This window comes from Talpa occidentalis, unplaced genomic scaffold, assembly GCF_014898055.3.
Source record: "Talpa occidentalis isolate TD23 unplaced genomic scaffold, MPIMG_talOcc4v2.1 talOcc4.7, whole genome shotgun sequence".
NCBI lineage: Eukaryota > Metazoa > Chordata > Mammalia > Eulipotyphla > Talpidae > Talpa > Talpa occidentalis.
The window spans coordinates 5,654,175-5,674,170 of record NW_023605083.1 but is presented as its reverse complement, the minus strand read 5'-3'; the positions used below and the strand labels follow the sequence as shown (position 1 = coordinate 5,674,170).

Sequence of the window (19,996 nt, the reverse complement as noted above, 5' to 3'; positions counted from 1 at the left end):
TGCCAAGGCGGATTTGGGGCCAGGAGGAGCCCCCCGGGAGTTCTCACAAAGCTGCCTCTAAAACTCTTCTCAGTTAGCAAATATTTAACCAAGGCCCAGCGACCCAGGTCTGGTGGGGGAGAGTGTGCTTTGAGGCGGGAGGGCCTGAGAGGGAGGGATGGAAGGAGGTGGCTCAGTGGATGCCAGAGAAATGCCCCCACACCTACCCCCCCCAAAAAAAAGGCAGGCCAGAGGGCCGTTCAACCGGGGAATGCCCTTTCCTTTACACCTCCAGGCTGCTGCGTGGGAGGAGGTCCATTCCCATCTTGATACAAACAGAAGGAAACAAAAGCCCTCTCAGCCCCTCCAGCCCCTCCCTGCCTGCCTGGCAGCGGCCCGGTGCCCACAGCCTGCACTGGCGCTTGTCTGGGAGCCCAGAACCCAGGTGCCCCTGCTCCCTGGGAACACAGACCCAGGCTGGTGAGGGTGAAGGGTGCCAGGAAGGGTGAAGGAGTGCCCAGGGCAGTAGCCATCTCCCCAGAGCTACCCAGGGCCCACCTGGGGGCCTGCCCTGGAGGGCTGCACCTCCACTCCAGGGGGCACATCTGGGGTCCCATACCATGCCCCGCCAGGGCCAAGGCCAACCCCACGGAGGAAGACCCAGAGGAGGGTCAAGTTGGCCAGAGGACCCCCCGAGCTGCAAGGTGCCCCAAGAGGACCAGCTGCCTGAGCACACCCCTGCTCAGGCCCGCGCCCCTCAGCCCCGCGGGAGCCCTGGCTTGGGAGCCAGACAGGCGAGGCCTCTGCCCCTGGTCAGCGGCCTTGCCTCTGAGCCTCGGTCTTCTCCTCCGTGCACGGGCTAAGTAGCTTCTCCCTCCTCAGCAGCCTGATAGCCAGCACCACCGCCAGCCACCGTGAGGCAGCCCCAAATCCACGTGCCCCGTCAGCCAGCTCAGGGCCAACCAAGGCAGTGGCTGGGGGCAGAGCCAAGGCCAGACGAGAGTCTCAGGGGCTTTATCATGTTGGCCAAGGGCTCGTGCTGACCTCAGTCACTCAGCAAACTGCGGGCGCTGGGTCTCCAGACTAGTGAGGGAGACAGGCTGTCATAAACCTACGCTCCCCGGCGTGGAGAGTCATGGGGAGTCATGGGAACCCGGGGGAGGGGCAGCTAGCCGAAGACTTCCCGAAGGAGGTGGCTCCTGGGACATGAGGAGGAGCCAGCTGGGGAGGGAGGAGGGGGCAGGGAGAGCGCCAAGCAGAAGACCTGGGAAAAGCACAAACTCCCACGTGCCACGCCGGCTCCTAGGTAGCGTAGGTGTGCTTCCACGGACAGAGCTGTCGAGGCTCCAGACCAAAGCTCGGCTCGCTGGTGGCAGGCCTGGGGCCTCCCTCCCTCTGAAGCTCAGTTGTGCCGGCCACACACCACCCTGCTGGGCTGTCATAGGATTCAGAGACGTGATGGGCCCCAGAGCCTGAGCCGCTGGGGGCTGTGCCGTCACAGGTGGTGTCTGAAGAGCGGCGGGAGCGCCACCTGCCCCAGGGCCAGTGGCGGGGGGGGGGTCTCTCCCAAGCTCAAGGGCTCCACAGCGCGTCCACCTAAGCTGATGGTCACTTTCTGCGATGTTTATGCCACGAAATGGGGGCCAGCAAAGGGGAACTGGCACAGCAGGCACCCAGCCCTCAGCAGGTCACCCAGGATGGGGAAGAGGACACACTTGGGGTCCGTTTCTTCTGGACCCTGATCTGAGGCTAACTCATCAGAAAGGAGAAACACCAGCGAGGATTCTAAGAGCAAACACCCCATAGACCGCACACCCACAGCCGTGCCCCGGGCCTGAGCTCCGGGCGGTGGACCGAGCGTGTCCTGCGCCCGCTGTCTCCTTGCCGCGCTGACGACGTGTCCAGATCCACTCTGATGAAAATTCCTCTTGGGCTTAACATCAGTTTCCTCAGTTTGCTCAGTGTGTGGTGAATGACGCTGTGAGGGGCCGAGCAGGGCTGCTAAGGGGGAGAAGGGAGGACGTCGCCGCTCTCCTCAAACAAGAGTTGGATCATTTCCTGGGAAGGCAGGCGCCTGAGCGCCCCGGCCGGGGCCCTGCCCAAACTGGAGTCTCTTCTCAAGGGACCCGCCAAGGACTCAGCGGAGCGTTCGACCTTGGACTGGTGACCCTCCGAGGGGAGCCGCCGTCACTGGGGGGTGTGCAGGCAGAGCCTGGACGGCCGTCAGCAAAGCACTACAAGAAGCTTCTGTCCCAGGAGAAGACACGAACTTTGGGACCAGACAGACCCGAGTCTGCTACGAATCATAACCTCCGAGCCTCGGCTTCTTCAACCATAAAATGGGCGTAAAAATGTCGCTAGTAGGAACCTCCGAGTTGTGAGGGCTGGATAAGACAAGGCGTGAGAGGCGTCTGGCCTGTCTGAGAGCTGCAGCGAGCCAGGTGACTGTCCGCCACTGTTTGGTTAGAGCCGCTCACCAGCGCCAGTTCCTGGGGCCCAAACCCAACAGAAGTGGGTGAAACACGGAGACACCCCAGCCTCTCGTTAGCCGAGCACTCTGACATCAGCACCCTTTTCAGGGTCTGCGGACCCCAACGCCCGGCGCCCATCCATCTCCCTCACACAGCACACGCTCACGCACACCCTCACACTCTCACATGCACACTCGTACATGGACGTGCCTACATTCACGCTCGCGTGCGTGCACACACTCTCTGCTGCCCGATCCTCTGGCTCTCTGGGTCTTCACAGCAAGTGAGATGGAGGCCCGGGAGGCTCCCGCTTCCCCAAACTGGGGGACAGGCGGGGCAGGGAGAGAGGATGAGCCGGTATGAAAATCCACTCCTGCTTGCTGCTGGGCCAGAAGGAAACCCAACCCAGGGCCGGGATGCAGAGGCTCTATGCAAATAGAAGTTGGAAAGTTTATTCGAATAACAAGACCCCCTGGGCCTGCTCCTCCCAGCACTGCCCCACCTTGGGTCAGAGCTGCAGGTCTCCTCCAGCTCCAGCAGGGACCAGCAGGAAAAGGACTAGAACAAATCAGAGACCCTGCCAGACCCCATTCCTTGTCCCAGGTGCCTGCATGACCCCCACCGTGACTTCACGGGAAACTCTGCCCTCAGCCAACAGACCCACGTGGTCTCTGCTGCCCCAGGGTGCCCAGAGCAGGGGTTCACCATCTCCCCAGCGCTGGCTGGTGATGTGGGTTGAGTCCTGGGCCCTGAGTTCAAGCGCCAGAGGGCACTGGTGACCTGCGGCAAGTCCCTCACCCTTCCGGCCTCGCTGTCTACTGGGCTCCTTTGTCCAATGGCTCCAGTGCTGGGCCTTCAAGGCCCTGATGTGCTGTGGTGATCAATCCAGGCATGTTCCCTGTCCACGCAGCACCACGTGGGTGGCCCAGTTTGGGATCAGATCCCCTGTCAGCCTGACGTCACTCCCCCATTCAAGCCAGAAGCCCATTAGTCATTAGCACACTTTGCTCTAATAAGGCACTGTTTGGTGTGGTTTTCCCCGCGAGGGCAGGGACTCTGTCTGTCTCATTCATGACAGAGCCGGGCGCCTGGCCTGGCAGCCAGCACGTAAATGTTTGTTTACTGATTGTGTGAGATTACACCAGCGCCCCCCAAAGCAGCCTCCCAGGCCTCTGAAGAGACAGGAAGAGGATGGCGTTTTCTGGGCAGGGCCCACGAGGTCTGGGACAGACACTTCCCAGCCCCGGGCATCACCAGTCAGCGGCTCTCCAGCCGTGTGCAGCTGGGGCCCAGTCTGGAGCTGGCCAGGCCACCCCAAGGTCACATGCCAACACGCCAGCAGCAGCAAAGGTCGCCACCCAGTCACGCAAACTGAGCTGTCACCTAAGCTGGCATCCTCAGTTTCCTCTTCCAGCAGATTCTGTCAATCGATACAGCACCTGCAGAGGGCCTGGGAAACAGGAGCTGGGCAGGCCCTGCCCCCTCTAGGCTGGCGCTGGGACGGGGACCACACTGAGAGGCAGGCACTGCCTGGTCTACCAGCCTCCCCTCCCCTCCTGGGGCAGGCACATTCCCCTGCTTCTGCTCCCCCACTAAGAAAATGCAGCCCACAAAGAAAGGGACCGAGGTACCAGCAGCTTGTACACGTGGAGGAGCGGCCAGCAGAGCCAGAGAACCTCAGCAAAACCACCGGCTTCTGGGGCATTCCGGGGTCCCCCTGGACCTGTGCTCTCCCAGCTTTGGGCCTTTGCAGTGCTGCCCCCTGCCTGTCCCCTTCCCCCCTTCACCCCCTCAGCCAGCTTAGTCTGATGTCTGGGGCGGAGCTGCTCCCGGGCTCCCAGCTCCACTGGGCTTCCTTGGGGGCCTGTCCTCCCAGAAGGGGTCGTTGGGAGGGTGAAGACCACCTCCCCACCCGGCACCCCGGGGCCCTGTACTCAAACTTCGGGGGCGGGGGGGGGGGGAATGGGTGGGTCTGTCCCAAGGAAATGACCAAGGTTTCCACCACAGCCTGTTTCCGGCGGCGAAAGCTCACGACCCAGGGCTGAGCAGGTTAAGGTGGAACATTCTGTAGTCAGCGGCTGCAGGGGAGGCGCGTGGGCCCACCATCCACGGTGATTATGTATCAGGAAAATGCCTGAAAGCCACTGTCTCTGGGTGGTAGGATTATTGGCGATTTTCATTTTTCACCATGACGAATGTTGACTTCCTCATTTTTCCTTCATCATTAGCTATTGCTCGTGTAGCAACGGCAGCGAGAGGGGCGCGCCAGGACGCCCCCGTGGCAAGGCCAAGCAACTGTCGGGAGAGAGACCGCGTTCCCAGCCCCGCCTGGCCAGGGCGGCGCCGAGCGGCCAGGTGAGCTGCGCCACCGACGGCAGGCGGGCTCCGGCGAGCCCCGGAGGAGGCTTCGCGCGTGCACCGGGGACTCGGGGAGCGTGGAGCAGGCCCGGGGACGAGAGACATGTAGAGGCTCCTGGAGGAGACCTGTGGGTCAGGGGCCCGCGGGGAGGCTGGCGGTGGCGGCAGCTACCTTGATTTGTACTTTCGCCCCAGATTTGCCTGCTCCCTCTGCCTCTTCCCTCTGGTCCCCCACAAGGAGCGCCTTCGGTGTGTGGCAGGCAAGCTTTCAGGCCCCGGACGCCCGCTTGAGGCCAATCCCGTCAGACTGGGCCATTTAGCCACAAGGGGACGGGTAAGCGGGTGTTCTATGGGGGAGCTGTAATCCTTTCCTCTCTCCTCTCTCACCAATTCTATTCAAGTTCCTTTACACAGGGTACTCTTGTGCACATGGATGGCCAGACTCTGTGGGTGCAAATTTGGGGGTGCTGGGGTGCCCCTTGGTCACCTGCTAACACATTCGGGGCTGTGAGGACAGTACCCTTGGCAGGCAGGTGCCAGGAGGTAGGAGCTGCTACAGGACTGAGCCGGAGGGTAGAGCTCACCACTGAGCTGTCACTCGAGTCCAGTCTGCCAGGCCTCGTCCAGGACGGAAGCCCTGACCTTGGTGGGGACAATGGCACCTTCCCTCAAGGGCAGAAACTCTCTTCTGGGTGTTTGCCGTGCGCCAGGCACCAGGCATCCCTCATAAGGCCCACAAGACTCCCGGAGGAAGTTACAGCTGTCCCCACTTTACAGATGGGGAAACAGAGGCACGGAGCACTAGGTGGCCAAGACAGGCGGAGGGAGAAGCCTTGAGCCTGCGGAGGGGCCCACGAGCCCAGCCTCTCCCCACACTCCTTCAGCAGCACGGCTATCACCGGGGGCCCGGGGCCCCTAAGGCTGGAGGCTGGGGGTCAAAGACTCTCCCAGTTAGATGAGAACCCACCAGTCTCTCCACCCCACTGTCCCCACCCACACCTGACCTTCATTGGGAGACTCCATGTTGTGGAATCAATCCACATCTCAGCCTCGCCCATCCGAGGCCAGCGGCGCCTCCCAGGCCAGGCACAAGGTGCCCAGTAAATGTTCACTGTCATTCCTGACCATAGCAGCAGAGATGAAATCCTCCTTCTGAAGCCCAGCCAGCAAGTGCTGATGAGACGGGGGTCCCACCCCAAGTTCCTTTGCCTGGCCCTCAGGCTGTACCACCGGGGTTCTGCACCCCCAAGCCCCCATCCCCCGCAGATAGGCAGCAATGTCAGGCCACTCCTTCCACCTGCCTGCACCCCGACTAAGGTAGCCCCGACCCACCCAGCTCCAACAACCCCCTTCCAGAATCTTCCCTGCTCTCTCCCTCTCTCCCAGGTGCACTCAGCACTTTGCAACCCCCTTGGTGCTCTCATTGGGGCAGGGTAGCTCAGATTTCTGGGGTCAGACAAGAAGAATCAAATTTTTTCCCAAAATATAGTCACTGGAGCTCTTCCTCCTGACTTAAGACACCACCATGAAAAAGAAAGAATGAAGATAAAAATTTAAACACTCCATTATCCCACCATCCCCCCAAAACCTCTACTAACATCTCGATGACTCCTTCCACCCTCCGCTCCACGAATACCCCTGCAGACACAGCGATGCGGCCGCTTTCCCGGGCTGTACCGCGCCACTGACCACGCCCGCCGGGCGCCGGCTCTCCCCTCCTCCCGGGCACCCCCGGCCGCCTCCCGCCGGGAAAGGTGGTGGGTTCCCCAAGAGGCTCCCGGCCACTTGTCTGCCGCTGCGCCCACTGTGGGGTAGGGATGGTGAGGACCCCCTTCCCGGCAGCCCCTGCCCCCCTAGCTTTTAGAGACCCAGCGTCTGAGGGGCCTGAGCGCCCGTCTTTCTGCCGAGGGTCGCAGAGAAAGGACTGCGGCTCGGTCAGGCCGTCATGCCGGCCCCAGGCTGGTGTTCCCCGGGCTGTCACGGCACCCGCCACCCAGACGGTCCGTTTTCCTGACAAGGAACCAGGATCAAGAGGGAGGGGACCAGAGCGGCCTCTCCCACCCACTCCGCTCACAGGGCGAGCCCCGGGGCCTGCGGAGCCTGTTCCCTCATTGTGACAGGAGAGCAAACAAGAGCATGGCGGGGACAGGCCGAGGGCGCCCTGCCCACAGCCCGCGCAGGGCCACACGGGCTGGCTCTCAGAGCTGGGCACCCCACCATTTGCCCTCTGCCAGTTGCTGAATAATGACTGACTGTAGCCGCTGGACGCCCCTCTCCTGCCGAGCCAGGAGCTCTCCGCGGGCTGGGCCGGGTTGGGTGCCAAGCACGTATGAGGGCTCCGTGAGCAAGTGTCCCTGTGCCTGAGTCTGTGGGGACACCAGGACCGGGGCTCCGGTCCTGTCGCGCTTCGGGCTCAGGCCTGGAGGCCCAGCACCCCAGAGCTGCAGAGGGTCAGGAGCCGGGGGGAGGGTCAGCCCATCGGGGAGCGAATCCCCAGGCTCTGGCCTCACCCTTGAAGCCCAAGGGCGAGAACAAAGAGCTCAAGGCCGGTGAGTCAGACAGAGGACTGCGCTGGAGGAAGGAAGCCAGTGCGGCTGCACGCGCTCCGGCCTGCGGGCTGAGACGTGGCCTGGCCCGAGCCGCTCCTTCCAGAGAGGCAGAGAGGAAGTCTGACTGCCCGGCGGGGGCCTGAACCCCACCACGGGAGCCCCACCCTCCAGACCGCCCCACCGCCCACGCTGCCCACCAGGCCCTTCGTCCACGGAGCTTCGGGCCTGACGAGCCCTGCAGAGACGTCCGCTCACTCACTGCTCGCAGGGCGTTGAAGCAACTTAAGCTGACAGACGCCAAGTCTGGCTACTGGTTATCGAGCATTTACTGTGCCCGGCACCGTGTTAATTACACAGAAATGAAATTTATAAACCCACAAGATGTGACTTAAACCTCACAACCCAGTGACGGGTTATCGTCATTCCCATTTTACAGCCGATGAAACCGAGGCCTAGAGACCCAAAGGAACCGTCCAGGGGCACTTGGCTAGCGGCTGATGGAGGGGCCCTGGCCCCAGAGGCCACAGTGTCCACCCCAGGGAGCCACAGCGACAAACGCAGCACTCGTGTGCTCACCAAAGACGAGAATCCCAACCACAACCACCCCAGAGGTCTGCAGGGGCTGTGACCTACCTGCCACAGGTGGGCCCAGGTGAGTGTCCTGGCTGTAGCAGCCAGTCCACGGTCCTATGGGCCTGGAACCTGACCCAGAGGCCTTGCAGAGGCTCTCTCTGGCCCTTTCATTGGGGAAACTGAGGCCCAGAGCAAGGCTAGACTTTGCTCCCACCACAAAGCTGGACTCTCAGAAGCAGAAAGAGGGGAGGGGAGCCAAGGGGCTCTGCCCCTAATCGTCCAGGAAGTCTCTGGGCCCCACCCTGGGGGGCTCCAGGTCACACAGCAGCCCAGCACCCCCGCCCCTCCCCGTGACGCCTGCCAGGCAGGCCCCAGAGGCAGCTCCTCTCAGATTCTGCCACAATCTCAACAGGAAACCAGGAAAGCTGAGCTGGGCGGCCGGCTACGGCTAGCTGGGATTGGAGGTTTGGACTCTCGGGTCACAGAGAAAGTAACCCTTCGGCTCAGAGAGGCCCCGCCTGAGGCCACAAAGAAAGGAAAAATTTCTGAGATCCCAGCTGGCCTCCGGTCAGGGTGAGGGAGAGGCTCAGGGCATTCAACCACTTGGCTCCAGCCACCCCTACCCGAGCCACCCCGGGAGCCGTGGGGTCACCCCCACCTTAGAGACAGGGAACTGAGGCCGAGAGGGGCTGCCCCCCAACCGAAGCCACCGCGAGCTGTGACAGAGCAGCTGTGACAGAGCAGAGCGAGAGAGGGCTGCCCCTGCCAGGCTGGGCAGGGTGGCCCCGGAGCCCACCCGCCCCCTTCCCCACAGTCTTAAATACGCAAGTGGGGTTGGGGGGAGAGGAGCGTGGGCTCCTCTGAATAGCCACACCTCGCTGTCCTGTGGACAGGTCGGGCTGTCTCCCCAGACACAGGCCTATCTGTGCAGCCGGCACAGGGCCCGCTTCTCTCGCCCGAAGGGTTTGTTTACTCGGTTTTCAAAATTATAACCTCCACAGCCCCGCCCAGGCCAATCACGCCGTCCCTGGCCAGCCTTGCTGTCTGGGGTCGTCCTGGGCTGGTTGCCAGGGGAGGAAGGAGAGGAAAGGGTCGGGCCTGGGCTCTGCAGCCACTGAGGCCCAGGCTGCGCCCTCTCCGCTCGCTGGGCCTCAGTTTACTCAGTAAGGAAATGGCGGAGGATATTGATGAGACGGCCGCAAGATGGGAAGAGGGTCTGGGCCCGAGTAAGAAAAGCAGCCACTGCCCATCAGCAAGCACCAAGCTCGGGTTGAGGGGAGATGTCGCCCCAGCAGGCCGCAGGCTTGCCATGCCTTCTGTGGGTGCCCTGGAGCCCACAGTGCACCAGGCCCGGTGCAGGATATGTTCTCTTCTCCCCGACCCACTTTCACCATGACCCCCAAGCCACAAAAAAGGCAAAGACAAAAGGTAGAACAAGTGCAACTCTGTGCTCACTCCCCCTCTGGTGTCCAGAAGGCCCTGGCAGGCCCAGGCAAGTGACACAGCTCCCCCCAAACTCAGCTAAAATGGATCTGCCAACTCCTGAGCACCTTCCGGGGCCAGGTAGACCATGGTACCACCTCCCTGAATCTTCACACACCCAGGGCCGAGGCTGGCTGCCCCCCCCCCCCCCCCCGCCAAGCCAGACACGCTGCCCTTGGAGTGGGGCTAACCAGGATGAGCGAGCCAGCTCATGCTCTGGATGACACAGAGATCCACTGCCTTTGTCACACCGCCCACTGAGTCCAGCCCGCAGCACGGGGCCTTCCCAGGAGGTCAGGGCTCACAGCCCCAGGTCGGGCAAAGACAACACTCAGAGTGAGCTCCTCCTGCCATAGCAAGGTGGCTTCATGAATGCATGAGGACTTCCTGGGCCCCGATCTGTACCTTCAATGCAGTCCATGGCTATTGGCTCCCAAGAGGTCAGAGCTAGAAGGGCTCAGAGGCTGTTCTAGCACCCGAGGAGGGCACAGGCTTCCTAAGGTCGCCAGCCCTGGGCTCTGCACCCACAAAGGCTCCTGGCAGGTGGGGTGGTTAAAGGTGGGTGGAGCACAAGACGAGAGCAGTTTCCTACACAAGGGCCTCCTCTTCTGGAAGATGCTGTCTTAACAAAGTGGGTTGGACACAAGCCAGCTCTGGTCTGCGTGGGGCATGGGGAGGATGGACACAGCTGCGGTTGGCGTGGCCAGAGGCAGAGGTATGGGTGGGAAAGTGGGGTTCACACTTTGCAAACCAAAATTCTTTCTTCCTGTGCCCTGGACATGAGGTTTCCCACTGGAGCTCGCAGCCCTGCGCATAAAGCCCATGCCCAGCACCCTGGCCCCTCTCACAAGCACTTGGGGTCTCCCAAGAAGGGACACCTTGGCATGAACTGTCACGGGTGATGCACAGCAGGAGTCACCTTGTCTCATTAGCCCCCACCCGCATAATGAGTCTGGGATACCCACTTCACAGATGAGGCGCCCGAGGCCCAGAGAATGGGAGGCAGCTGCCAAGTGACAGGGCGTCTGCAACAGGATCTCAGAACGCAGGTCCGGCCCTCCCTCCACGCTGTCCTTGGAAGGGGGACAAAGGTTCTCAGCTGGGACCTGCCTTAGGGCCTCACATGGCCAGAGGGAGGGAAACAGACTGCAGGCCTGGGGGTGTCCCCCCTACAGGCCAAGGACAGACCCACATCTCTAACCCCAGTGGGCATCACAGAGGCCTGGCAGCTCTGTCCCCGCCACCCCACAGGCCCCCTGCTGTGCCCACCCCACCAGCCTGGCCCAGGCCCATCCTCCTTCAGCACAGCTGACCAAAAGACACCTGAGGCCTCCCCAGGGCCCTCAGGACAACGTCGCCCCCTTCTCCAGGGCCATCCCGGCGGCTCCTTCCACTTCACCTCCCGCCCCCTCACCCATGAGGCCAGACCCCCCCGCTCACATTTTGCCTTAGAAGGTTTGCCCCCCCGAGAACGTGCCTTGCCCTGAGGGGGGCTGGCCAGCCGGAAGGCAGCAGGCAGGCAAGACCATGCAGGAGTCTGCACAGCAGCGTGTTCCTGGTGCCGACGCGGTGCCTGACACACAGCAGGTGCATGTAATGATGATGGACTGCATGTAAGAAGGACTAAGTGGGGCCTCCCCTGGTGGTGCAGCGGTGGTTGAGCGCTGGGCTGCAGAGGCTGCCCGCAGCCTCTGCAGCACCAGCTCGTTCCCTGGCCGCCGGCGAGGGTCCCACAAAAAAAAAAAAAGGAAGGACTAAGTGTGCCTGGGGTCAGAGCCCATCCCAGCTCCCAGCCCTGCACACCCCCTCACACAGACAGGGACCCGCCCGCTCAGCTTCTAACACCCAAACCTACCCCGCCTTTGGGAGGCACCTTGAGACCCCCAGGGAGGGGTCTCCTAGAGACAGAGAATTCCCACGAGTAGAGTCTGGCCTTGGGGTCACGGATGGGGAGAGAAGGCACAGGGAGGCACAGCCATTGGTCCAGAGCCACAAAGCAAAGGGCAACCAGGGGCCAGGACTGAGCCCCACAAATCTAGTTCCAGACACGTGACCAGGCAAGGCAGGGGGCTTGTTCTGTCTATCCCCCGTGCCCGGCACAGAAAGGACGCTGTGTTGAATGACTGACTGCTGTGGGGCTCTGTCTCGCTGCCCTCCAGGTGCCTCTGACCGCCGAGGTGTCCAGGGCCACAGGCTGGGGCGCCCCAAGCTGGAGCAAGCCGGCTTCGGGGGCACATGACCGGGGGCTGGGGAGGGGCCTGAGGCGGTGTGTTCTCACCACCCACTAGCCTCGTGCTGCCCCCCAGGGGCCGCACCCCCTGAGAAGCCTCTTCTACAGAGGACGCTGAGACACAAGCACCACGCTGTCCAGTGGCCTTGAGCCCAAGCGTCTGCCCGGAGAGCTGGCCCTGGGCCTCTGACTCCCTGCGTCCTCCAGCTTACCAGCCTCTGTGTCCCCGGGCGGGGCCCTGCAGCTCGAAGGGCCAGAAGCAGCGCATCTCCCATCTGGGCTGGTTCCCAGGGTGTGGAACTGGGTGCCTCGGGAGATGGGCACTTCCTGTTCTTCCAGTTTTAAAATCCACACCATCAAAAGTGCGGCCTCTGTGACTCAGGCCGCAGGATTCTACCAAGAGCGGGCACAGCTCTGCTCCACCCCGAGGGCTTTAAACCCAGGCTTCTGCTTCATCTTCCCTTTAAACTGTGCCCAGCCTGGCTCCAGAAAACCCTTCTTCCCGGGCAGGGAAGTGGATGGGAGGGGGAGCAGGGGGCAGGAAAAAGCAGCTCAGGAATGTCTGCAACCGCAGATGATGTTGCAGGAGACCCGGGGTGAAATGAGTCACGGGCTCTGGCTGCAGTGGGGGGGCGGCGGGACCAGCAGGAGCACAGAACTGGTCAAAGAGAGTCTTGAGTGGCAGAGCCGACTGAGTAATGGCGGGAGGGACACATTTGTGCAACCTCCGGGAAGGAGGCAGGGACGCATGCCACCCTCTTCCTACTAGGCGCCTCCCGCCCCAGCGCCTTCCCCACAGCCTGCCTCTCTTTGGCGCCTCTTCCACGATGCCCCCGGCCCGATCTGGGCACCAGGGACGGTCGAGCCACAGCGTGGCCTGGTTTTAACAGCAAGCCTGGCCCTCCGGTCTGGGCCTGCCATCAGCCCGCTCTCCCCCACCTGTAGGACGCTGGGAGGGGAGGGTGAGCCTTCCGTGAGAGGATACAGGCAAAGGGAGGCCTCACGCAGGGAGTGCTCGCGAGACCCCGCCTCATGTTACCGCAGAGTAAGGGCCTGAATGAGCTCGAGTCCTTCCACGTGCTCAGGCAAGAGACGGCCTGTGGTTCTGTGGCCAGGGCCGCAGGGGAAGTGGGCACGTGGTCACACACCAGAGGCGAGATCCTCAGGCCACGTTCGCAGCTCACGGGCGGCCCCTTGGTGCCCACTCCCATTGGGATGATGCTCAGAGGTGCCGGGGGCTCCCGGGAAAGTCTCCCTCAAAATGCCCAGGTTCCAGGAAGCAGGTCGGGCAAGAGGATGAATGTGTCTTCTGCAGGGAAGCCGAGCAGACGGGGAAGGGCAGACTCAGACTCGGCCTGTCCTGAACCAGCCTCCGTGTCAGCAGTTACCCGACAGCTAGCTCTTGGGAAAAGGCTAAGAAAGCACCCGCATGCGCGTCGGGGGAGCAAGAAGCAGCCCCAGGAATGCTTCCAGGGAGGTTGGAGTGACCTGGAAGAGCTGTTTATCAGGCATCGTCCAGTGGAAGAAGCAAGACACCGGGCCTTGAGTCATCCCAGCGAAGTGTAACGTCAACACGGGAGGGAGCTACGTGGAGAGGGGGCGGCCGGCTAGTGGTGAGTCCCGTTCTCAGCGTAAGCTTCATTCCTCAGGGGCAGGGAGGGAGCGCCGCGGCCCAGTAGGGGTTTAGAAAGGTCCCTTTGGCAGTGTGTGTGGGAAGGGCGGAGGGGCCAGGCAGGGATCCCAGGCCTCCGGGCGGGAGAGGCACCGGTGGCGTGGAGGCTGGAGGGAGGGGGCAGCAGGGTCAGCACCAACAAAAGGACATTATGTAAGAGGACACAAGAGTGGAGCTGAATCCCCAGACGCTTCACCCCCAGGGGCTGACCCAGACCTCGGCAAAGGGCCGTGGCCCAGGCGGGGCGGTCACCGCTTCCGGCCAGGCTGGTCTGGCGGCAAAGCCTAGGGCCACGCTTCCATCAAAGTGTCCAAACCACCCCCCTTCACTCCAGGACCTCTGGCCACTTCCCAATAGAGGGAAGTTTGTCACATCCACTTGAGAAAAGACTCTCAAGAAAGGAGCTGTCCTGTCTCACATCTGCCTGTCCCGGGGCTCTGCCGCTCAGGGCCGAGGCCGGGAGTACTGCCCACACTCAGCACAGGCAGGGGCGAGGTCAGAGGTCAGGGCCTCCCCAGAGGGCTCGGTGCATCGCAAGGTGAGCTGGGAGTCGGGTGCTGACCCTGGAACCCGGCCGGGTGGGTAAGGCGCTGGGCGGTTGGTGAGGACCAGCCAAGCACTGGCAGCGACCCACACGCCACTCAAGGACTAGGCTGAGGGACACAGAGAGGGAAGCCCCCCATAAAGATGGGGTGTACTCATGTGCCCTGGCGCAGGGTTGGGGAGATCACGACAGTGGAGTGAAAGTCCCAGCACAGGTGCGACTCAACGCCCTCGTATAGACAAGGTGGACGTGGGGGACAGGGGAGGTCTGGAGGGGCCAGGCCACACTCGAGGGGTTTCTTCTGGGGCGTGGGGTAGCAGGGAGGGAAGATGGAGGGAGGTTTGTTTTTTGCTTTTCACTCTTGGATGGTGCAAGCCATACTCTGTGACTAGACAAGCTTTAAGGGGCTGAATCCTCCGGCAGGGGAATTAGGTTTCAAGAAAGCTGGTATTTTAAAGAAGAATTAGCCAGGGGGAAGGTGAACCCCGCAGAGGGAGGGGCACAGGTAGGGTCAGCCCCTCGCCAGCCCTCACTGGGAATAACCGTGATGGCGGCTGGGGGAGAGCATGTCCATGCCCCCAGAATTTCATCCTGGCCAATAGAATTTCCAGCAGAACTACTGGGAGCGTCAAGGCTGTCCTAGAAGCAGATGCCGGTCCGATGCAGGTCCCCGGCCAAGGGTGCAGACCCCGGGTCCTACTTGCAGCGCCGAGCTCATTCCCTCACCTGCCCTCCTCGCTTCGCACCGCTCTGGCCATTGACAGAAACGCTCCCCACGGCCCCGACCCACCCCCTGTGTGAGTCCCGTCCTCTGGGTCAGGTGGAAGGTGGGTGGACCTAAGCTCCTCCTAGTTCCTTCTGCCACCAGTCACATGGGCCCCCCTCACCGCCCTCCGGAGCCGCGCCAGGTCACCCACACCCAGCTCACGCATGTGCCGACGCAGGAGGCCCACGCAGGAGGCCCACGCAGTGAAGGGCTTGAAAATCCCAGGAGGGATTTTGCATCCACCCTGACTCCAAGGCCTGGGAAAACCTCAGAGGCGACAGCTACAACCCTCCAACACCAAACATCTGCCTGCACCCCCCGTCCACCAGGGAATCAATAACAGAGTAAATGACAGTTTGCGGCAACAGTAGTGAATGCGCAGAGCACGCGCTAAGCCTCCAGCACGGAATATCAGCTCATTACGTCCTTGCCACGGTGCCGAGCAGGAAGGCACTATTCCCATTTTACAGGGCAGGCAGCTGGATGAAGAGGCTACCCACGGTCACGGTAGCCAACACACTGTGGCATCAATGTGGGGACCCGAGTTGGCTCAGGTCTGGAGAAGCGTGGGATCTACTCAGGCCCTGGAGCAGGAAGGGTCTTCAGCCATCAGGAGACACCCACTTCCGTTCACAACTAGGGAAACTGAGGCCCGCCCCCATCACACAGGTGTCCTGGCTCCCAGGCCAGGGCTCTTTCCTCCACGCAAACTCCCTCACAAAAGTAGGTGGGAGCTATCTTGCACCCGCTCCACAGGGCCACTGGTGTGGGAACAAGTCCCTGCTTGCCAGAGGCCTTGAATCCCAGGATGAAAGGTACTGTGGCAGCAGAACAGCACCATAGGCAGAAGCGTGCCTGACCTCTGCCAGGACTTGCAGGCTGGCATTCATTCACCTGCTCACCTGCTCCAGGCGGGCACTAAGCTGCAGGAGCCGCTGGCCAAGCCACAAACCTCGCAGGCCTTGGCGCTCACAGCCTGGAGGGAAGGGGTGTTCCAGAGCTGATGTTTCTATAGGGGCAGCCCGGTCCTGGTCCTCGGGGTGGAGGAGCAGGCCCAGGTAGGGAGGGCTCTGGAATTTTAATTGTCTGGTATGAGAGTGTTCTGCTCCTGGGGTGGGGTGAGCAGGGCGCCCGGATTACCAGAGGTGGCTGGGGCTCACCCTCACTCCCCTGAACTGGAGATTTCCAGGGCAGTTTGCTGCTGTGGAGGGGGATAGAGGTTCGAGGGCTCCCCCCAACCTCCTGCCGTGCCACACTTCAGGAGCCCCCCAGGTGAGCCTGGACCAGGAATGTGAGGCATTTGAAGAGGGTTATTAATAGCACTGAAGTGTTGAGAAGAGAGAGGCCAGCAGGCTCTGATTGCACAGCCCTCTTCACCCAGCCCCGCGTCCACGAAACAAACCTAACCCTGTCCGGGAGAGGACACTTCACCTTTTGTGGGCTCAGTCTCCTCCCTGTGAAATGGCCAGGAGAGGGGGAAGCAGCTGGCAGTTGTGAGCTCAGGAGGTGGGAAGTACAGAGGTACAGTCAGAGCTGGGGGTGGAAGAAGGAAAAACCCCATCGAATACCCCACCCAGACCGGAGAGGGGCCGCCACAGGAGGTGGTGAATGGAGAGACTGTTACAGAGCCCCAGGAGGCTGCCACCAACAGGGAGGGGACAGGAAGACTCCGCCCCGCCTACCTCCTCCCAGAGTCCAGGGCTGCCCTACAAGGAGGCAGCTGGGAACTTAACCCCCTGCTGGTCCGTCTTTGGTCTGACTCATTTCTACATTACCCTCCCCCCTGGCCTGGCCCCAGGCCCGGCACAAGAGGGAGAGGGGTCTCGGGACGCAGGCCCTGGATCACAGACAGTGGGCGAGCTTTCCCCGGCACCTCCTTTGTGCTCAGCAGGGTGGGGACACAGAGCTAAGGGCACCTGGTCCCTGATCTCACGGGGTATGAGCGGGCAGGACACAACTGAAAAGCTACAGGACTGCAGGACACATCGAATAAGTGTAGGTGGACACAGAGCTCTGGGGCCGCTGGACAGGGAGAGGCAACTTCAGCCAGGGGAAGCTGGCTCCTGTCTCCATCGGCTGCCCCGGCCCTCCCCTAACAGGCACCCTGCCTACCGGTGCCTCCTCTGCGCCAGGCCTGTGCTAAGCAAGCTCGTGAATCAGGTCACTTAAGACTCAACAGCTCACAAGGGAAGAAGTCGTTCGACCCACTAAAAAGAAGAGAAAACCAAGGTGCCCCGACTTTGAGAGGCTTGTCCAGGATCTCACGCCCAGGAAACATGCTGGGATTCCACCCCAGCCGGGCCAGGCAGGTGAGCAGGGCAGGCAGGTGAGCCCCCGCAGGGAGTGTCCCAGATGGTCTGAGATTCTCACCCCACCTCTCCCTTCTCCAGGGTTGGTGGGAGAGGAGCCCAGCACCCTCTGGTGCTCGGGGGCGGGGAGCCCAGTGGGCAGCTGCCCTGGCGAGAGAGAGGTGGCCGTTCAGTGACAGGCTGGGGGCAGGGCTGGCTGAAGGGATTTGAGGAGGCTGGGCTTGGGGTTTGACCAGCCCCTGGATTTGGCTGCCAGCAGGAGCTCGGCTGAGCCCGTGCCAGACGCTGAGCTCTGCCGCCCCCTTCCCCCAGCGCTCCCCAGCTATCCCGGCCCCGGCCCGCAGTCCCGGGCGCGCCGGGCTGGCCCCCTGAAGCCTCGGCCACGTGTCCTGCGGCGGGGGCCAGGCCAGCGGGGGCCGGGACGGCTGGGGACAGGCCGGGGCGCCCTCGGCGGCGCAGGGGGCCTGGACTGCCGCCAGGCCGGGGTACCCGAGGCGGGGGCGGGGGCCGGGGACAGTGTTGGAGACCCGGGAGACCAGCTCGCAGGGCTTTCCGGCGGAGGAGACGGGCCGGGGTGGCCTCGGATCCCCGCGAAGGGCCGAAGGACGCGCGCACAAAGGGGCGGGAAGGGGCCCCGCCGCGGAGGGGCCGGGGACGCGCGGACGGGCTGGTGGCGCCGCCGCCGGCCCGGGCCCGACCTCAGAGACCCCGCGCCCCGCGAGCACGGCGGGCCGGGGTGGGGGTGCGGCCGGGGGCCTCCGCGGACCCCGCTGCGAGTCCTGCCGCCCGGGACCCACCTGCGATGTGCTGGCGCCGCGCGTCGTCCAGGTGCGTGGACAGCACGTCCCCCATGGCGAGGAAGGGCCGCCGGCCGCCCCCGCTGCCCGCGCCGCTCAGGCGGACGCCGCTGGCGCCATGATCCCGGCGCGCCCGGATCCGCCGCCTCCCGTGGCCTCCGCTCCGGCTGGCGCTGCTGCTCCGGCCGCGAAGCTCCCGCGGGCCGCCTGCGCCGCGCGCCAGAGCCGGGGCCCAGCCGCCCCGCGCGCCCCGCCCCGCCCCGCCCCGCCCCGCGGCCCCGCCCACCCCGGAGAGCCCCGCCCACGCGGAAGCTCCGCCCCTTTTGGGAGCCCCGCCCCCGGCCGCTAGTGGGCGGGGCGGGGCCGGGGGCCGGGGCGCCCGAGACAAAGGGAAGGGCCGAGGCCGCGGGAGGCGCGCGGAGAGCCGCACCCGCCCCGGGTCGCAACGAAGGCGGGTGGGGGCGTCTGCAGGACGGGGTGTCTCCCCCTCCCCGACAGGCGCCAGAAGAGCCGCTCGGAGGAGGACGGGGGGAGTGGGGACGCCTGGGCTGAAGAAGTGCGGGGAGCGGCGTGGCGCCCTCTGCCCCCTGCCCCCTGCCCCCTGCACCCTGCCCCCTGCCCCTGCACCCCTCTGCCCCCAGCCCTCCCGCCGCTGCCCTTTCTCAAGAAGTTCCCCGCCCTTGATCGGACACGCCCCCGAGGTGTGCCGGCCCGTCTTGCGCAATCTGCAGGGTTAGGGGCGTGTTCGTGGAGGACTTGCACCCAAAGCACCCCACACCCGTGAGTGCCAGGCGGGCCTTCCTCTGGCTCAGCAGATGGCCATTGCCTTTGGGGGCTGCTTGTGGGACAGGGCGAGTCAGGAATGGGGGAACCCCACTTTGCAGTTTATGGAAGACTCAGATTAAAAACAGGGTGGCACGGACTTTGGGTACCCGAGTCTGCAGGGCTGGGCGTGGGTCTGCGTTCCAACCCCCCATGCCTCCCAAGTCGGTAGGGGAGAGAGTCAGGTTCACAGCTGGGGTTCCCAAATCATGGACGGGGTGGCAGAGGCCTTTCTGGGCTGCTGATTCTGCTCCTTACCCCGCCGGTGGCTGAGCACTCACCACCTGCCTGTGCATCCTGCCCTGTGATTGGGCAGCTCTCACTGCAGCTGTGACAGGCAAAAATGATGACAATAAAAGCTAACGTTATCCAGCCCGGGCACTTCCACCCTGTCAACACCACAAAAGGAAGCTTTGAAGTTGATTCACGGGATATCGGCACTCTTTCATGCTTTCAGTAACTTACCAGTCATTCAGCAAACAGGTGATCCACACCTGCCAGCCAGGCCTTCTGCAAGATGCTGGGAGCGAAGGCACGAGAAAGCCCAGGCTGCCCTACCAGCTCTGTGACCCTGGACAATTTGGCCTTCCATTGAACCTTAGCCTCCCTGTCAAGTAAGGCTGAAACAAGTTACCCTGGATAAGTTGGCCTTGCGCTGAACCTCAGCCTCCCCACCTGTCAAAGTGATGCTTTGTTGTGAGGATTAGCTGAGATGCAGAGTCCTGCATAGGGTCAGTCACCCCTCACAACATACCACCCACCGTCCTATTCATCCGGGTCCCTGGCCCCAGGAAGCTTGCACACTCTGTTATGAGGAAGATCACAGAGGGAGGGAACCAGAGCTGAAAAACCAGAATTTTGACAGTAGATACTGGGGAACAACATTCCAGGGAGTGGGGACAGCAGCGAGAGGGACCGGGCCGCAGAAGACATGGTGCCTTCCTGCAACAGTGTCATCAGGTGGAGCTGAAGCAAACCGCAGCGATTACTAGCTTCCTTTTCCAGAGACGGACACTGAGGCCCAGAAAAGGAAAGTGACTTGCCAAAGTCACACAGCAAGGTGGAGGCAGAACCCAGCCAGAGGCCAGGTCTCCCAACACCCAAGATCCAGTTGTCTCTGAGCAACAGAAGCCAGGGATGCTGCTAATCTCGTTTCATTTTTCCCACCGCCAAACTCTCAGGGCTGGAAAGGCCTGCTCTGCGCCGGCAGGGGATAGCTGGAGCCAGCTGGCATCTGGACATCCCGGGGCGTCTCCTCGGCTGGGCTGAAGGCCTGGGCCAGTTGGGGGAGAGGTGGGGCCGCAGACTGCTTTTCACCAGCCTTCATGGTATCCCCAGGTCTATGAGCCTGGAGCACCCACAAACCAACCTGGAGGCCCTCCCTCTTGGCTTTGGACTCTGTCATGTGTCAGCTAGCCCCTCTGTTCGCCCATGGTCTCGCATG

General features: G+C 62.8%; 1 protein-coding gene across 1 annotated transcript in view; it reads right to left on the bottom strand.

Moving 5' to 3' along the window:
* Window positions 1-17,906, bottom strand: part of NIBAN2 (niban apoptosis regulator 2) — a 45,006-nt gene extending 27,100 nt beyond the window's left edge. The window contains exon 1 of the mRNA XM_037492863.2: window positions 17,731-17,906. Within this exon, the coding sequence (XP_037348760.1) occupies window positions 17,731-17,785 (55 nt within the window). The 5' untranslated portion in view covers window positions 17,786-17,906. The remainder of the gene's footprint in view (window positions 1-17,730) is intronic.
* Window positions 17,907-19,996: the final 2,090 nt, after the last annotated feature.